The sequence below is a fragment of the Stegodyphus dumicola genome, chromosome 5 (assembly GCF_044657685.1).
Source record: "Stegodyphus dumicola isolate Sdum_Otavi_A_Nest chromosome 5, ASM4465768v1".
NCBI lineage: Eukaryota > Metazoa > Arthropoda > Arachnida > Araneae > Eresidae > Stegodyphus > Stegodyphus dumicola.
Window position 1 is genome coordinate 219,426,540 of NC_140772.1, and position 16,873 is coordinate 219,443,412.

At 32.1% G+C, this 16,873-nt stretch overlaps 1 protein-coding gene across 1 annotated transcript in view; it reads right to left on the reverse strand.

Annotated features, from left to right (window-relative positions):
• LOC118194816 (small ribosomal subunit protein uS5m-like) overlaps nt 1–16,873 on the reverse strand; it is a 98,738-nt gene that overhangs the window by 52,225 nt on the left and 29,640 nt on the right. Inside the window, exon 9 of the mRNA XM_085817670.1 lies at nt 1,811–1,873. Coding sequence (XP_085673796.1) covers nt 1,811–1,873 — 63 coding nt within the window. The remainder of the gene's footprint in view (nt 1–1,810; nt 1,874–16,873) is intronic.

Below are 16,873 nucleotides of genomic sequence, written 5' to 3' on the forward strand. Positions count from 1 at the left end.
ATTTGATTTGCATTTAATATTTGATATTATTTGATTTGTTTTAAGTTAGTTATTGCATTTATTGTTCATGTTGTTTGTTATTGCATTTATGCCTTAGTCGTAAGTTACGCTTCATGTCCAGGGATTGTACTGCCTGGGACGTGCAGTCCTTGGGAAGGGGGCAGTGTTACAGAATTTGTATTATTTAGCTATTTTTAGTAGGACTTATAATTATAATTGTTTTATATTCCCGTGAAATGCAGCATGAGACTTATTTGAAGAGAAACTACGCTGGAAAAATTAAAATACAGGAGCATGCACTTTTAACATTTTTATTAAATAGATATCTCGGAATTGTACTCTTGCTCTCCAAAGAAATCGAGAAAATACGAGAATTTTGTTGTGCATTTAAAAAGCTTATAAAAGCTGGAGGAAAACATCTCAATTCAGTTGTTTAGAAACTGTTGTTGTTTACTGTAGCAAATTCGCGATGAGATTGGATTAGCTTTCTCTATGTTTTTCTGTTTAAGTTCTGTTGAACATTTTAGTACTTTAAAAGATAAGTACTGTGGGACATTGCAATACTGTACGAATATCTCTTACGGAAATTTAAGCATTTTGTTTTTATTTGTTCTGATACGAATAAATTTTATTCACTTTTCTTCAGACTTGTGCATTCAATTTTTTACGAACCTGTATGCACCCAACAATATGAAAACAAAAATTAAAAATATGATAAATGTTTCAGCTGTGCATAAAAACAAAAGGACTCATGAATTTAACATGTTCCTTCCAGGAAGGAGCCGGATATACTAACACCCAAATCCTTAAATAAATGCATAACAAAATTTAAAACCCAAGCATAAATAAAGCGTAGTACAGCTGTTTATCTTCCATGTAAAGATGAATCAGCATAAGAACTAAGAAAAAATTGCTTAAGCCTGAGAAGCATTAGCTGCTCCGAGGATCAAAGTAACTTTCAGTGTCATAAATTAAAATTTCAATAAAAAATACACATTTACAATAATCACTTATGATTGTCTGACTTGTCAATCAAAGAACTGATTCAAGTTCTTTGAGTCAATGGATCAAGTGCATGTCATAACAGGAACTCCCAAGGTACGTTTATTGTGTGTCCCAGTTTTCCAAGAATTTAGTGCTACACTTGCCTTGCATAGCCTTTTGTTTAGAACATAATGGAAAGTGTGGGTGAAGATAAAAGAAAAGTAACCTAACGGTGCTTTTCATTACTCTAATGCCTTAAACAAAATGAATTTAGGTATAAGTAATTTTTTTCATCAAATGCAGAAATTATTAACCTTACGATATCAATAATGTTCCTTGCATCCAATTTTAATATGTCTAAAAGTGTACTATTGCTGCATAAAATAACATTAAATCTATAGAATATTAGACAGAAATAAAAAGTTCATTCGTTATATCTGAGAGTTCATTATAAGCTGGATTTGTTATACTAAGATTTGACTGTACTGCTTTTCATTAAATATTACTAATTATTTACTCTCACAAAGCAGTATTTTTTAAATGCAAAATGCATCATGATTAAACAGAAACACTTTGAAATTTTTATGTTTTACACCTAAACAGAAGAGCTAGGTTATCATTCCATAATATTTTTTCTTACTGGTCCCTAACTTCAAACACAAAACAGAACAAGTTATATAACATACTGAAAAATTAGCTTGCTCGCTGCATTTGGCTAAAATTTTACCCCCTTGAAAACAAAAGTGTATGCAGACATACTCATTCTTTAACATAAAAACAATACACAAAACAATTTTTCGCTATATGTAATATTAAAAAAAATTACCTTCTGGTCTTTTCTCAACAAAAACTCTAACAGCACCAAATTCACCACAGAAGTCATGAATAACTAAAATAAATAAGATGTTAAAATTTTAAATAAATCATTTACTTCAAGTTATGCAAAAAATTACTAGAAAAATCTTGAAAAATTGTATCCTGTATTCTTAAGATTCAGCTAATATATATCTGATATTATGATACATAGTTTGAAATAAGATTCACATCTCTATTAAAATCAAATTATAATACAATAACCTATTAAAACTAAAGAATTTTGCATCATACCTATGAAAGTAAACACAGTACAAAGTCCGAGATCAGGATGTCCAGTATCTGGAATGGTCTAAAATCTGGACATCAAAGCCACCACCAACTTTTTTTTTTCTCCCTATGCTTTACGCATGCGCATTTGATTCCCCCCCTCCGCACATAATAAAACATGTGGGGAGTTCCGATTCTCAATTTCACTTCGGCACTAAATAAAACATCTCGTTACAGAAGAAATCTTTTTAGCGTAAATTTTTATGATCAATAATCTGGTTCCATTTCTGCATATCTGCTTGGCATACATCTCAAACTGAAACATTCTACATACATACATCATGGATTTTACATGCACTAATATTTTATATTCCTGACGCCAAACCTGGCGAATCATTATTTATTATATTTTGCTTTCATCACCGCATGTTTATCAACTCATGACAATTTGAGTAATGACTCATGCAGCAATGCCTATACAAATTTTTTATGTTAGCTATTGAATAATAAGGAGTACGGTAACTTTTTATGTTGACATTATGCTTGGCGATGATTGCAGATTTAAGTTAAATGCACAAAGATATAAATGTGGACGAGGGAAAATTTAACAAAATTTCTTTTCATATGCTAAAAATAGATTTTGTTAATGATACTCAAAGGCCAAAAGATTACATTTAGTGCTATTTGAATTATGAATAACTGATTTGTTATTCAAATAAACACAGAACCAGCACCAGGGCTTGTATGGCCGCACCTGGCGCAGAATTTAGAGAAGACAAAGGGAGGCATGTGGTAGCAGAATTTAGGACTCGCAGAGAATGCATCAGGCGGTAAGATACCTAGCATCGACCCTCAATAAGTATAGGTGGGAATTTATTTATTCAGGACTCATATAAACCTTAAGCATATGCAAAAAATAGCTTAAGTATAATAAATTACTAAACTAATATAGTTCATGCTTAATTGTCTCAGTATGCAATATAAGCAAGATAAAATTTAGCAGAAGTCCTTGTCTTAGTCGCCAATCTCATGATACATAGCCAAATATGTATAGTGAACGATAGCTAAATTTTATGATGATAGCCACGAATTTTAAAGGTTTTCAGATATCGCAAAGCAAGGTGAAATTTTCCAATTAACGGATTTTGTAAAGAAATATGGAGAAGCAGTAATAAATGAAGATGATATAAAAAGAGTTTTTCATTCTGATCACAATACTCCGCAATCATCAATCAATTAATGGTTGGCGGAATCAGTAATATGGTTCTAGATCCAGAAAATACTGCTACCGATAGTGAAGAAAGTGACACAGAGGCTACTGAACATGAAAAAATTTTGATGACAAGTTAATCGGAATTTTCCAACACAGCAATTACAGAACTTTAACAATGTAACTAAACAAGAAATTATATCTGTCTACAAAATTAAAGAGAAAGTATTAGCACAAAAAAACGAAGCAACTTAAACAACTTACACTGAAAGAAATGTGTACTAAGGTAAACAAATAAATATTAGTTTTTTTTTTTTTTAAATTTGGGTACCCTTTAAATTATAAAAGCTTCATTATTTCATAAATCATGATTTCATATTTTAAATTTTATAATTTCTACATGCCATCCTACTAGATTTAAACTGATGATCTAATACAGTCAAAAGTCGTTAATCCGGACTCGTCGGGACTTCGGCGATTCCGGATTATCGATTTGTCCGGATTATAGATCATCAGTTTAAATCGCATAAGATGGCATGCAGAAATTCTAAAATTAAAAATATGAAACCGTAATTTATGAAATAAAGAACAATTATGATCTAAAGGGTATCAAAATTTACAAAAAAAAGCTTAATATTTATTTGTTTACTTTATTAAACATTTCTTTCAATGTAAGTTGTTTAAGTTGCTTCGTTTTATGTGATAATACTTTCTCTTTAATTCTATAAACAGATATAATTTTTTGTTCACTTACAAAGTTCTGCAGTTCAAGTCCCGTTAATTGCTGTGCCGAGAATACCGACTAACTTGTCAATCGAATTTTTTTCGTTTTCACTAAACTCTCTGTCACATTCTTCATGTCTTTATCCATTTTTTGCAGCAATTCCACTTTTTGTTTGATGCACATCGAAACGTACTTTCGTTTTGTACGATCCTTTGGGAGCTCCAGAATCAAAAATTCTATTTGACATAATCGAAAGTTCCAGTTTACTTTTATAGTATTGCTCTTACAGTGTGCAAAAAATAATAAGCCGGATCCAATTCGAAAATTAAGGAACAACGCAATCATCAACATTAACTGAAATAGATAATTAGATAATTTTAGCTTACACCGTCCGTTATACATAAAACGCGCACGCAAAAACGTATTCTGCGCTTGCGCACACGCAAATGCGCAGTCGTAAGAGGTCTTACGCGCACGCGTAAACGCCTATGCGCATGTGTCAACGCGGCGCATGCGCAGAAAGTTTTTAGTTTTGAGGTCCGGATTATAGATCATTCCGAATTATGGGTGTCCGAATTAACGACTTTTGATTGTATCCGGAAAAATCCCAATCCCGGAAGGCTCGACGAGTCCAGATGTCGTACTTGTACTATATACAATGCCTTAGCACTTATATTTTACACACCTTATTACATATATGCAATAACATTTCCAAAAGAATCTTTTAAAATAAATGAAATGAAATTAATCTGAAATATCCACGTGATTTCATAACTAGTGATTTTGATATATAAAAATTTATCAGCATCTGCATATCACAATTTTTAAATTTTACATATACGTGCAAAACATTTAAAGATTTTAGTTATATAAATAAGCGATATTCTAAAGTTGAACTATTGGCCAGTTGTTTAAGAAAATTACACAGATTTCCACTGCAATATTGCTATGCATTCCAGCTTCTTACAGGGATTTTACTGTCTTCTTAATATTGTGAAAGTTTATTATCAGACAAAATATGACAATTGAAACCCTGATTTTACACAGAACTGAACCAAACTTAATTCGATGTGAAAGAAAAGGATGCATTTTTTCCTAAGAATTGGTAAATTATACTTTAATTGGGTGCTCTCCATTAAATCTGGGGATAGAACTGAGAAAAGTCATACAGTAATCTATATGGTGCCGAAGGCTCTTGCCAACGATAGGTGCAAATTTGACCTCTTCTCATGATGAATTTTGTGGGCTTGTGCTGATATCAGAGACCTAATCTGATTTCAGGCTGTGATATCAGATGATTTTTGTTTGTGGCTCATATTACCTGACTGTCAATCGGGTGGGATGAGCTATAAACAAACAAAAATAAATTTAAAAAAAAGAAATGAAAAACCTTCTAAAAAGTGTTGTGTGTGCTACAACAGAAATATTAGAAGTAATACTACCTGGCAGTATAAGCAATGCAAGATACCTCTGCACCCGCTAAAATGCTTTGAAATGTATCACTTTGAATTCCAAATCTTGCTGATTATTAGTTATACACGATTTTTCTTGATGAAACTATATGAATTATTAAATAAAACATGTTTTCTTTATAAAAGTTTGTATAAAATAATAACTAATAAGCATTAATTTTTTTATGCACAACTCAAAATTAAATTGTAAGGCAAATAAAGGGTTAACCCCCCCAAAAAAAAACAACACCTAAACTGTGTTCAACTTTGTTAATGTTAATGAAATTGTAACAAACATGCTTAATCATCACCTGTTCAAGAGTTTTTGTGAGCATAATTTAATTACTATGAAGAACTGGCAAAGAAGTGGCTAAAATTCATTTTCATAATTAATTCAAACTTCTAGTAAGCAGAAACTAATTGAAAGTGACAATAGCTGGTGAAAAAGTTCAGCAACATCATTTATAATATTTATTCAATAGTCACAGTAACACAATGCAACAGATTCACCACTCAGGTTCTGTTTGATATTTGCCACAAAGAAATTTATAGCAAAAATAAAATTTCACTGCCATTTCAAAACCCAAAGAATTTTTTTATTTAATGTGAATATAAAAAGAGCTGGACAACATTCTTTTGAACCTAGTAGTACTTGCATGTAATGTCATCACTGTAGAAATAGGAGTTACCATTTTTTGTTTACATTATTTTAAAATCTGACCTCCATGTAAAAGCCAAACACTCTGGTAAACTTGATTGAAGAAATATGTGTTAGGAAAAGAAGCTAATTGTGAAAAGTAATAATGTAAGGCACAGTATATAGGTTTATGTCATAAAGTAATACACTTTGCACTTTCAACTCATTCATTTAATAACTTATTTTATGTATATGAAGCCAATGATGTTAAGTTACTATCTGATTGAAGTTATTTTTAACTTGTTTCTTATTAGTTTGTTAACAGCAATCATTATTAATCAAGCTGGATCATATACAGTGCAATACTAATATGTTTTAACTGCTACGACAATGTTTGATTTCTATAATAATCAAGATATTTATTGTTTCAGATACTTTGTCATTAATATCATCTTCATGATTATCAATTTGTAAATAATGTGAACAATTCCTTATGAATGATTCTATGTAAATATGTCAGATTTTTCTTCTTTGCACTTCCAAGTATTTGTAATTTCAGAGCATCTGTGTATATATTTAAACAAAGTACCTTACACATGATGGTTCTTAAATAGACTAAGATAATGAGCTGAATATTTGTGAGTTTTAAGACCCAAACAGCTCTCTTCATGAGCCTTCTTTCTTGATTATTATATTTTATACTCATTGTACACTATAACATCTCTCACTATATAATTGCATTCCTTTTTTTCACTTCTGCTATTGCCGCTTTGCCCCCCTTTTTTTATACAGTTAACTTACAGCCTTTTTTTCCAAGATCCTGTCTGTATTTACAAGATAAAATAAAAATATGCACTCAGCCCTAACATGAATAGTAATAGTAATAATAGCATTACTGTGATTACTACTCCAACTACTTTTAATTACTGTAACCACTATACTATAGGCTTTCTTTTCAATTTTCAACTTAAATTCAACATGTACTTTAACTATTCAGCAAAGTGCAGCAATTTCACATTTACTGATTACACGCACTAGGTAGCCACTTGTTTCCTTTCAACAGGGTTCGTACACATTTCCTTACATGAAAATTAAGGACTTTTAAGGACCATCAAAGAAAAAATTAAGGACCTATCAGCAAACAAAAAAATGAATTGAATAAAGCAATTATCCATACAACCGACTTCATGCTTGTAATTTCACTTTAAGAAACTAACAGAAGTGTGTATTATGCACTATTATTAAATTCAATTTAATACTTACCATAAAACAATTTTGAAAATTAAACTAACTCCCTACAAGTTATGAAGTAGATAACATTAAATTAGGAACATAATTTCTTGAAAAACATGTATAAGTGTATTTTACACTAATAACAGTCACTATTTTAGAGATTTACATGATTATTATTTAACTTATTTGATATTTATTTAAACACAGTCAACTACTATTATAATCACAATGTAAGAATATTTTGCAGATTAAAATAACTGATTTGTAAACATACAATTTATTTCCTTGGTTTTTTGAAAGATACTAGAATAATAAACTGTACAATAAAAGATACAAAACATTTGTGCTTTTTTTAAATCTGAAATCTTTTCAGCTATTTTAACATTTATTTATGTCTATTTCCTTTTCTTTAACTATTCTTCTAACAGGGTTGCCACTCAAACAGGAGAATGAAATTCCCTGACTTTTCCAGGTTTTCCAGGTGTGTTTCAAGAAAATTCCAGTCTATCCGCGTAATGTACGTTGGCTGTGCTAAGAGGTAAATTAATTATGGTATTACTTGTATTGTGTAGCAAATTCACTTAATTATTCAATAAATCCCAGAGGACATTTATTCTTAATTATTCTTGGTATACTTTGTTTGATAATTTTGTTTAGTTTTCCACTTAAGAAACTTAATAAAATTTAAGATATATATATTGGGTAACTCGAGAAATAAACAATCTCGTTGTTAGGCGACATGTGCACCACGTTATTTTCATTTTTGCGATAAATGCTTATCGACGTGGTGTTCACGTCGCTCGCGGTTTGAGACAAAAGCATCTTGATGTGCGTGGCACGTCTTTTTAGCGCAAGTGGTTAAAGAAATTTTAAACGATATTCATTTTATGAACTCTTGATAACGTGACCTTTGAACTTCGACACCGGTTTCAAGCTTTGGTGACAGATATATCAGACATGCACAGCTGTTTCCCTCTATAATGTAACGGAGCCACAGCCACGTCTGTTGCAGAGAGGTTTTCCTTCTTTACAATACATACTCTTTGATTCTAACCTCCATAGTACCGTATACTAGGATTAAACCCATTTTGTTTTATACGAGAACAGGTACTTTCTTTAGTTCATGCACTGCACATGCGATTCTCGAGAATACTGGAAACCAAAAGTTGCGGGAAAGTTGCTTTGCCTTTCTAAAAGACAATCAAATTGGAGCTGCGAAAATTGGCTCTATGCCAGCTACCCGAATGACACTCACGTGATACATAATTCGCCAAAAAAGTTACCTCTTCCGACGTCGGCGCAAAAATCGCTTTTTTTTGGCGGGATCGTTGTATGAACTTCCCTGACTTTTCCAGATTTTGACAAAAATACTTAAATTCCCTGACTTTTCCCTGAATATTTTGGTCAATTTTCGAATTCCCTGACTTTTCCCGGTTCTCCAGGTAGCGTGGCAACCCTGTTCTAAGTTCATTTGCTTTGATAAACAAATCAATGTTCCTGCTGGTCTCAGCTTCATCTGCTAAAACATCTACTTCTTCATTAATATCTTTAATGTCCCATTTGAAGAAATTTTTTCTTCTGCTTCATATAATCAATTTCTTCCTCAATAATATTTCTTTTCCTCTTTGAATTTTCAGATTTACATGAATTTTCAAATTTTCTTTGAATTTTCAAATTTTTGTTCTTCTAAATACTAAACGTTCTTCTAAATAACGAACTCCAATTCTTGCAGAAGCTGCTGCTGATCTCATTTCTTTATTAATTTCGATACTAAGAACACCTCCAGAAAATTTTATGTAATCAAATACTGTGCGTTGAAAAATGTATGATGAGTCACTTAAATTTTCAATTTCAATTGCTTTATTTACAGAGAAGCCCCTTTCCACAGAGGCCTGTTCATGTGACAAGATAAGAAAACTTGTCACAGTGAATACTTGAATAGTGAAAATATACATCTTTTACTATATATATATAATTTATTTCCTAAACAATATTGATTAATTGATTATATTATCTCCTAAGTTTAATTAAAGTAGAATTATTTTAAAAGAGTGAATCCATACTGGTAAGTTATATTTTGAAAGAATATATATATATATATACAGTACAAAGTTCGAGATCCGGACATCCAATATCTGGAATGATCTAAAATCCGGACCTCAAAGCCACCACGAACCAATTTTTTAGGGCTTTTTTGAAGGGAAGGGGTATGCTTTACGCACGCGCATTAGATTTTGTTCCTCATCATAAAAAAACATGTCGGAAATCCAGATTCTTAATCTCAGTTTGGCGCTAAATAAAATATCTCATTATTGAACAAATAATTATTTTAGCATAAATTTGTGTGATTAGTAACTTGACTCCATAGCTGCGTATCTGCTTGGCATAATCTCAAACCGAAACATTTGTTAATTTTACACCAACTAATATTTTATATCCTTGATGGCGAAATCTCGAATCATTATTTATTGTATTTTGCTTTCATCACCGCATGTTTATCAACGGATGACAACCTTGAGAGATGAATCATGCGGCGATGCCAAATAACAGAGTATTATCCGATTACAGATTTAAGTTTAATGCGCTAAAATGTTGACAGGGGGAGATTTAGCAGAAATTTCTTTCCTTATGCTAAAAATAGATTTTGTTAATGATACTCATAGGACAAACGATTATATTTAGTGCTATTTGAATTAAGAATAACTAATTTGTTATTCACATAAAGCCAGAACCAGCGCTAGAGCTCGCATGGCCGCAGAATTTAGCGAAGTTAAACAGAAGTTTCTCATTGCGATGACAATGCCCAATCATCAATCATTTAATGGAGAGCGAAATCTGTAGTATGGTTCTAAATCCAGAAAATACAGCTACCTACCGATAGTGAAGAAAGTAACAGAGAGGTTACTGAACGAGAAAAATTTTTGATTGACAAGTTATTCAGAATTCTCGACACAGCAATTACATGACTTGAACAACGGAACTTAATAACTGAACAAGAAATTATATGTCTATAGTATTAGTCTAAAGTATTAGCAGAGAAAACAAATCAAACAACTCACATTGAAAGAAATGGTTAATAAAGTAAACATATAAATATTAAGCTCTTTTCTTTTGTAAATTTTGATACCCTTTAAATCATAAATGCTTCATTATTTCATAAATCACGATTTCATATTTTCAATTTTATAATTTTATCCAGAAAAATCTCAAATCTGGGATCGCAGAAGTCCCGACAAGTCCGACCTCGGACTATGTACTGTATAAATATATATATATATATAATACGGAATGTATATTTTCAGTTACACTTCTACCCAATAACTTTAGTAATTCATGAAAGTTAATTTTGTGTCTAGTTAATTCAGGAAAATTAGTTTCAATTAGTTGTTTTCAGCTTTAAAAATATTAAAAAATTTTTAATCAGTTAGTTATTTTGAAATAATAATTGTATCGCCATTAGCAAAAATTATGCATTACTATCAACAACATAGGTTTAAACCAAATACTTAATTGTCTATTGAAGCTTCAAAACGTATTTCCGAACTTCACTTTTTCTCGGCTAGCGTTACCGAATTTGCCCTTGGCGACCTAAAATCGAAATGGAGCCAACAGATTTCCTGTGAAATCGATAACAGACCCTCTGCAGAAATAAACTCATAATCCCGATATCCCATACATATAGTATGTGCAAAATAGAATAAACTCCGTAGAAGGTGATAAAAAATTAACTTATGGCTTAAATGAAACAAACACATAAATTAAGTTAAGCAAAAGCGTGTAAAAAAAATTGAAATGATAAAACGAAACTTAATTTTCATGTGAATTTTCAGCGTTGACTCTCCCATTCTAGAAATTTCAATTTGTTTCAGACAAAGACCACATTTAAGGATTGCCATCCATCAGTATCCAGTCTTTGTAGTCAGCTTGATGAAGCCACAGTTTATTGAAAATGCACTTTCCAGGCATCTCGTTCCTACTGGCGTCAGAAGGGTTGTGGCCTTCCAGGTTGGGATTGCTCTAATTTTGGCAAATATTTTCAGAATCCCCCCCTTTTTTTTCTCGAGCACCTTCATCATCACTTTCGCCTCTTAAAGAACTTCCGGCTTCACGCTTTCGTCACAATCTGCCTAAATTTATGGATAACACCTGTTTCGAAAGATTGGGTGAATAGCCAATCAGACACCGATACTTTCATTCGGGTAGCTAATTGTTTTTTTTATCGTTTGCAACACAAATCCGCCAACAGATTGGTTAAGAGCCATGTAATTTTAATTCCATATTCACGAGAAATCGTAATTCACACTTAGAATGGCAATCATTAGAAATGATAAGAAATGTCAAATGAGCAAAATTAAGGACCGTTTATTCATTTTGGCCAAAATTAAGGACTTTTAAGGACCAAAAATCATTTTTGAAAAAATTAAGGTTTTTTAAGGACCGTACGAACCCTGTTTCAAGCAATGTGTAACCTGCTCTTAAAACACTGATCATACATATAAAGGAGAGACACACTGCAAAGAATAAAATATTACTACTGTAAAAGAACTTTTTCCTATTGCCACATGAAGGATATTTTGTGCGTGCATTGTAGTTGCTTGTTTCAATGAAAAATTTCTCATAATGGCCTGATGTGATATTTTTTCTTCTCTTCTGTTTTAGTTTCTTTGCGGGTGTAGCTGAATAATCTTGTAAATCATTACACATTTCCATGTTAGAAAATAAATCTACTTACTGCTCATTTTCATTACTAATGTCACCACTGCATTTTTTAAGATGCTCTTTTATCCATAAAGTTTAGTAATAATGAGATTTCTACAATTAGCACACCCTACTACAATCTTCTCATGAATTTCTTTTTGCACCCAAAACTCCCAAATCCACTACATTAACTTCTAGAAGAATGCATAATGACATCAATAAATGCCAATGAGTTAGATTCATTTTTGACAAAATTGTCAAGAGACATGAAACTATTCCTAAAATTTGCAAATTTTGCCTTAAACTTTGTTTTAAAATATGAGCTTCTGAAACTTGCCAGTTTAATGGAAGAAAGTATGATAAAATTTCTGCAGAAATACAGAAGTTTGCTGATAATTCTATAAAGAGAATAAGGAGGAAATGTGTTTCCTCAATAGCTGCTGTTGCCAAGAGTTGCATGAAGCCGAATCCCCACAATTCTCTAATGTTTTCTTAAGCAAAAACAGATCACCATGTACATGGGAGATAAGTGCAAAAGAAAATAATAAAAATAATAACAAAGAGATTTGAAGAAGAATGCAAGTGTTTTATGTTTTTAATGTATCATGTAATCCTTATTTAATTAACTCAAATCTGTATTTTAAATTGCTAAAGCATGTTTTCTTTTCATTTGTTGATAATATTTACTGGCTTATGATAAATATCAATAGTTCAGAAATCTTTCTAAAAAAAAAATCCGATGTTTACACCACGACTTCCTTGTACGGAATATTAAATTATAAGCATTTTTTCTTGCATTTCATTTAAACTTATCGGATTGAATTAAATCTACTTCGCCGACAGCGCATAAACCACAATAGAATAAATGCATTCTTTAAAATTCTCTCTATTTGTTTCCCACAGAGACACTCTGGTGCTAGGTTCACTTAACAGTATTATATTTCATTCATATTATAACTCAGAATGCACAAAATTTATATCATTTAAAGAATTATCTAATATTTGCCACATGCTCTATTCAAAAACTATTATAAAGCTAGAACGATGTATAAAAGAAATTAAGCAAACAAAACAAAAAAGAAACTTTTCACAGATGATTGAGTATTTCTCATTCAATTAATTCAGTTCTCACTTCACGACAAGGCAAAAATACATAAAAACTCAAAATATCTGAATTAAAAATTACGAAGTAAATCTTAAACACTTATTTCCTCGAAAAAATTCCAGAAATGATTAAACATGATTTAATTTGCAATAATAAATGAAGGCGTTATCTTTGTTGTTGCGAAGCTTAGTTTCTCTACATTGGCAAAAAATCCATTATTCTGCTGTTTAAAATGTAAACAAGCAATGGTTGTCAACAAAAAAATTATTAGGCTTAGCAGCACTTAAACAACTTTAAAATTGTTGATAATTCTAAAAATATTGCATACAGATTTACTAAAGGCATAAACACTTTAACCGGAAGATAAGAACCACATAATTCAATCATATTTAAAGCACAAAATGTACAATTTACAAACATATAAGAGTAAAGAAACTGAAATCATTGAGCTGGGTAGCAGAGTGGATATATACATATAAATATATTTATATACGTTTGGTGCGGCCGATTGCAACCAAAATATGAGGTACAGATCTACATGTTATAGCAGTCCTATATGCAAAATTTCAACGTCTGAGGCTACTCGTTTTTGAGTTATGCGAGATACGTACGTACATACATTCGTACAGACGCCACGAAAAATTCTCTTCAGAACTCATTTTAAAGTAGTTTTATTATTTTTTTGGAGGAAAAGAGCCTTTTATTCTGTTTTTACGTACAAATATCACTCAAAAACATCGTTAAATTGCATTCGATAGCGGTCAAAATGGATATTTTTGTTTAAATATGCTGCCTGAAACTTTTCACGATTACAATACTTCCTTTTTACTTCGTACAAGGAAGTAAAAAACATTTTAAATAAGTGCATTAGTTTCAGCTGATTGTTGCTATTTTCTGCCGGCAGAAAACCAGCATTGGTATGAAGAGGTCTGAACTAGAATGAAAAAAAAAAAAATCCTGAAAATGGCAAGATGCAACCAAAAACCTTTTCCTGATTTAAGGCTTTTAGAACAAAGTTTAATGTGTGATGACATCCTTAAGTCTCCAAAGAAAGGCAGCTCATATTTGGAATTTAGATTAAACATATTTTTCAAGTGATCCAAAAAGTAGTTGTAGGAAGTGAGCAAAATTTTATACTATCAAATGCTCAGAAAGAAGAAACACTACTATTATCATGTGATTTTCAACATAAGGTCCTTCTTTCTTCCCATGGTCAAAGGATCCTTCTTGTATGTACAGCACACTGAAAGGATGAAGGGGTTTATATAGATTGCACTGCATGAATTCTCCAGCCAAAAGATTTATGAAAATTGAAAGGTCTGAAAATATTTTTAAATCAGTTTTACTCATAGTAGGACCATAAATATTACTATATGGCAGGCAGCTTTCACACTTAATGAGTCCATCATTCTAAAGGGTCCCGGTCAATAAGCAACAATGATTAAATTACCCACCTGTTCCAGATATACATTCAAACCACTCAAAGATATGGAAAGCTTCAGCTGCCAGAATGTAACATCTTAATTTGCTCATTCTCAGAAAGTCAGAACTTAATCAAATTGATAATACTCGGCAAGATGCTTTGATATTCGAAAATTTAGTTACTGAGGCAACTCCAGAATTCTTGAAATCTATTACTTACACTTCAATGGGGGGAGGAACCTCTTAAATCTTAAATGCAAGCACATTCACTTGCAACATTTTATTTAGTAAAATAATTCTGCTAAACAAACAAATATGACAAAAACCTCAAGTAAAATAGAGAAAGCTCCATCACGCAAGGCAACATAGGAAGAATATTTTAATATGATTTAAAGAGAAGAAGAAAAAGTTCACAAAAAGGGGGAAGAAAAACAGCAAGCAAAGTTGGGAAACTCAGAAAAGAAAAATTCAGAGGCAAAACACTCAATAATATACTGACAAAGAAACACTCCCCAGTAAGAAAATACAGAATGAGCACAAAAACAGTCCCTGATTTCAAGGTCTCATAAAATTAACAGTTGCTTGCATATGTTGATAAATGTAATATACACAACTCAGTTAACTCAAATATTTTTCATTTCTTTTCTTTACAGAATTGCTATGCATGACTTCGACTGCTAGAGGGCAGTGACATCGAAAATGACATTCACCCACAGTAACGAAGCTGGTGTGTGTTACAATTTGCAAAACCAAGCAGTGTTGAAAGAGTGCAGCATGAGTTCAAACGAAACTTTGATGTTGATCCAGCTACACACAAATCCACTTTGAAGTGGCGTAACACATTTAGTGAGACAGGGTGCATTTGTGATAAAAGAAAAGGACATTCTGGCCGACCTTCCATCTCGGAGGAAATTGTGCAGCGCGTGAGAGAAGCCTGCTTTTGTACGCAACCCGAAGAAGTCAACACGTAAAGCTATCAGAGAGTTGCAGGTGCCACAAAGAACAATAAGCAAGATCTTACACAAGCGTTTGCAGTTTCACCCATACCGGCTGCAGTTGGTTCAGAAGTTGCACCCACAAGACAAAGTAAAGCGGCATGAGTTTTGCGAGACTATCCAAACTTTAATGGAGGGCGATGAAAACCTTCTGATGAAGATAATTTTCAGAGATGAGGCCGACCTTTCATTTAAGTGAAAAGGTCAATAGGCACAATGTTAGGATCTGGGGAAACGAGCATCTGCATGCAACTCTAGATGTGGAACGTGACTCTCCCAAAATTAATGTGTTTTATGCTGTATCAGAGCGTCGGGTATACGGTCCGTTCTTCTTTCAGGAACAAACACTTACAGGTGAAAGTTACTTAATATTGCTACACGACTGTTTGATTCCTCAACTTACTGCAGAGAGAGATGACTACATTCTACAACAAGATGGAGCGCCACCACACTGGCATCAGGGTGTATGCAGGTTTCTGAACGAGAACCTCCCAAACCAATGGATAGGTCGCGCTGGACTCAATGATCCATTTGTTTGCAAGTGGCCCCCCAAGATCACCGGACCTAACTGTTTGTGACATTTTTCTGTGGGGATTTGTGAAGGACCAAGTGTATGTACCGCCATTACCCCCAACTCTGAATGAACTTCAAGAAAGCATCAGTGCTGCTGTCAACTTCGGATATGCTTCACAACGTGTAGTTGGAACTAAATTACCGTATCGATGTTTCCCGCGTAACAGGTGGCACGCACATCGAGAGATTGTGATTCAAATCAATACCACCAAAAAGTTTATGTAACTATGTTAAAAATTTGGGCAAGATAGTCCTTTCGGTATTAAAGTCATCCCCTTTCGAAACCGAGACTGTTTTTGTGCTCACACTGTACAAAATGAAAATCAATTCAGAACTGCTATCTTTTTTACATTACTTTATTCTTTTTAATTTTCTTTCAAACTTATTAAAATAAAGGCAAATGAAAGCTATCAATGAATTATGCTGTCTTCATTATATATTTTCTTGAGTCTTACTCATAAAGCACACTTTTTCACACATCATTGTTTTTTTAAAATTTAAAAATGCACATTTATAATGCCTCCTTTTAATAGATATGGCTCTTTTTTATTATATTATTGATTTATTTTTACTACACTTATTGATCAGCCTTTGATGTAACACATTATACATTAAAACATTCTGTCCTATACCTAAATTATAACAAAAATTTTGAAAAACTACTCATTTTTTTAGTTAATTTTACTTTACAACATAAAGATAATAATTTCTTAGTCATTTCAAATAAAAATATACATCTTATAACACTATTTGTTTCA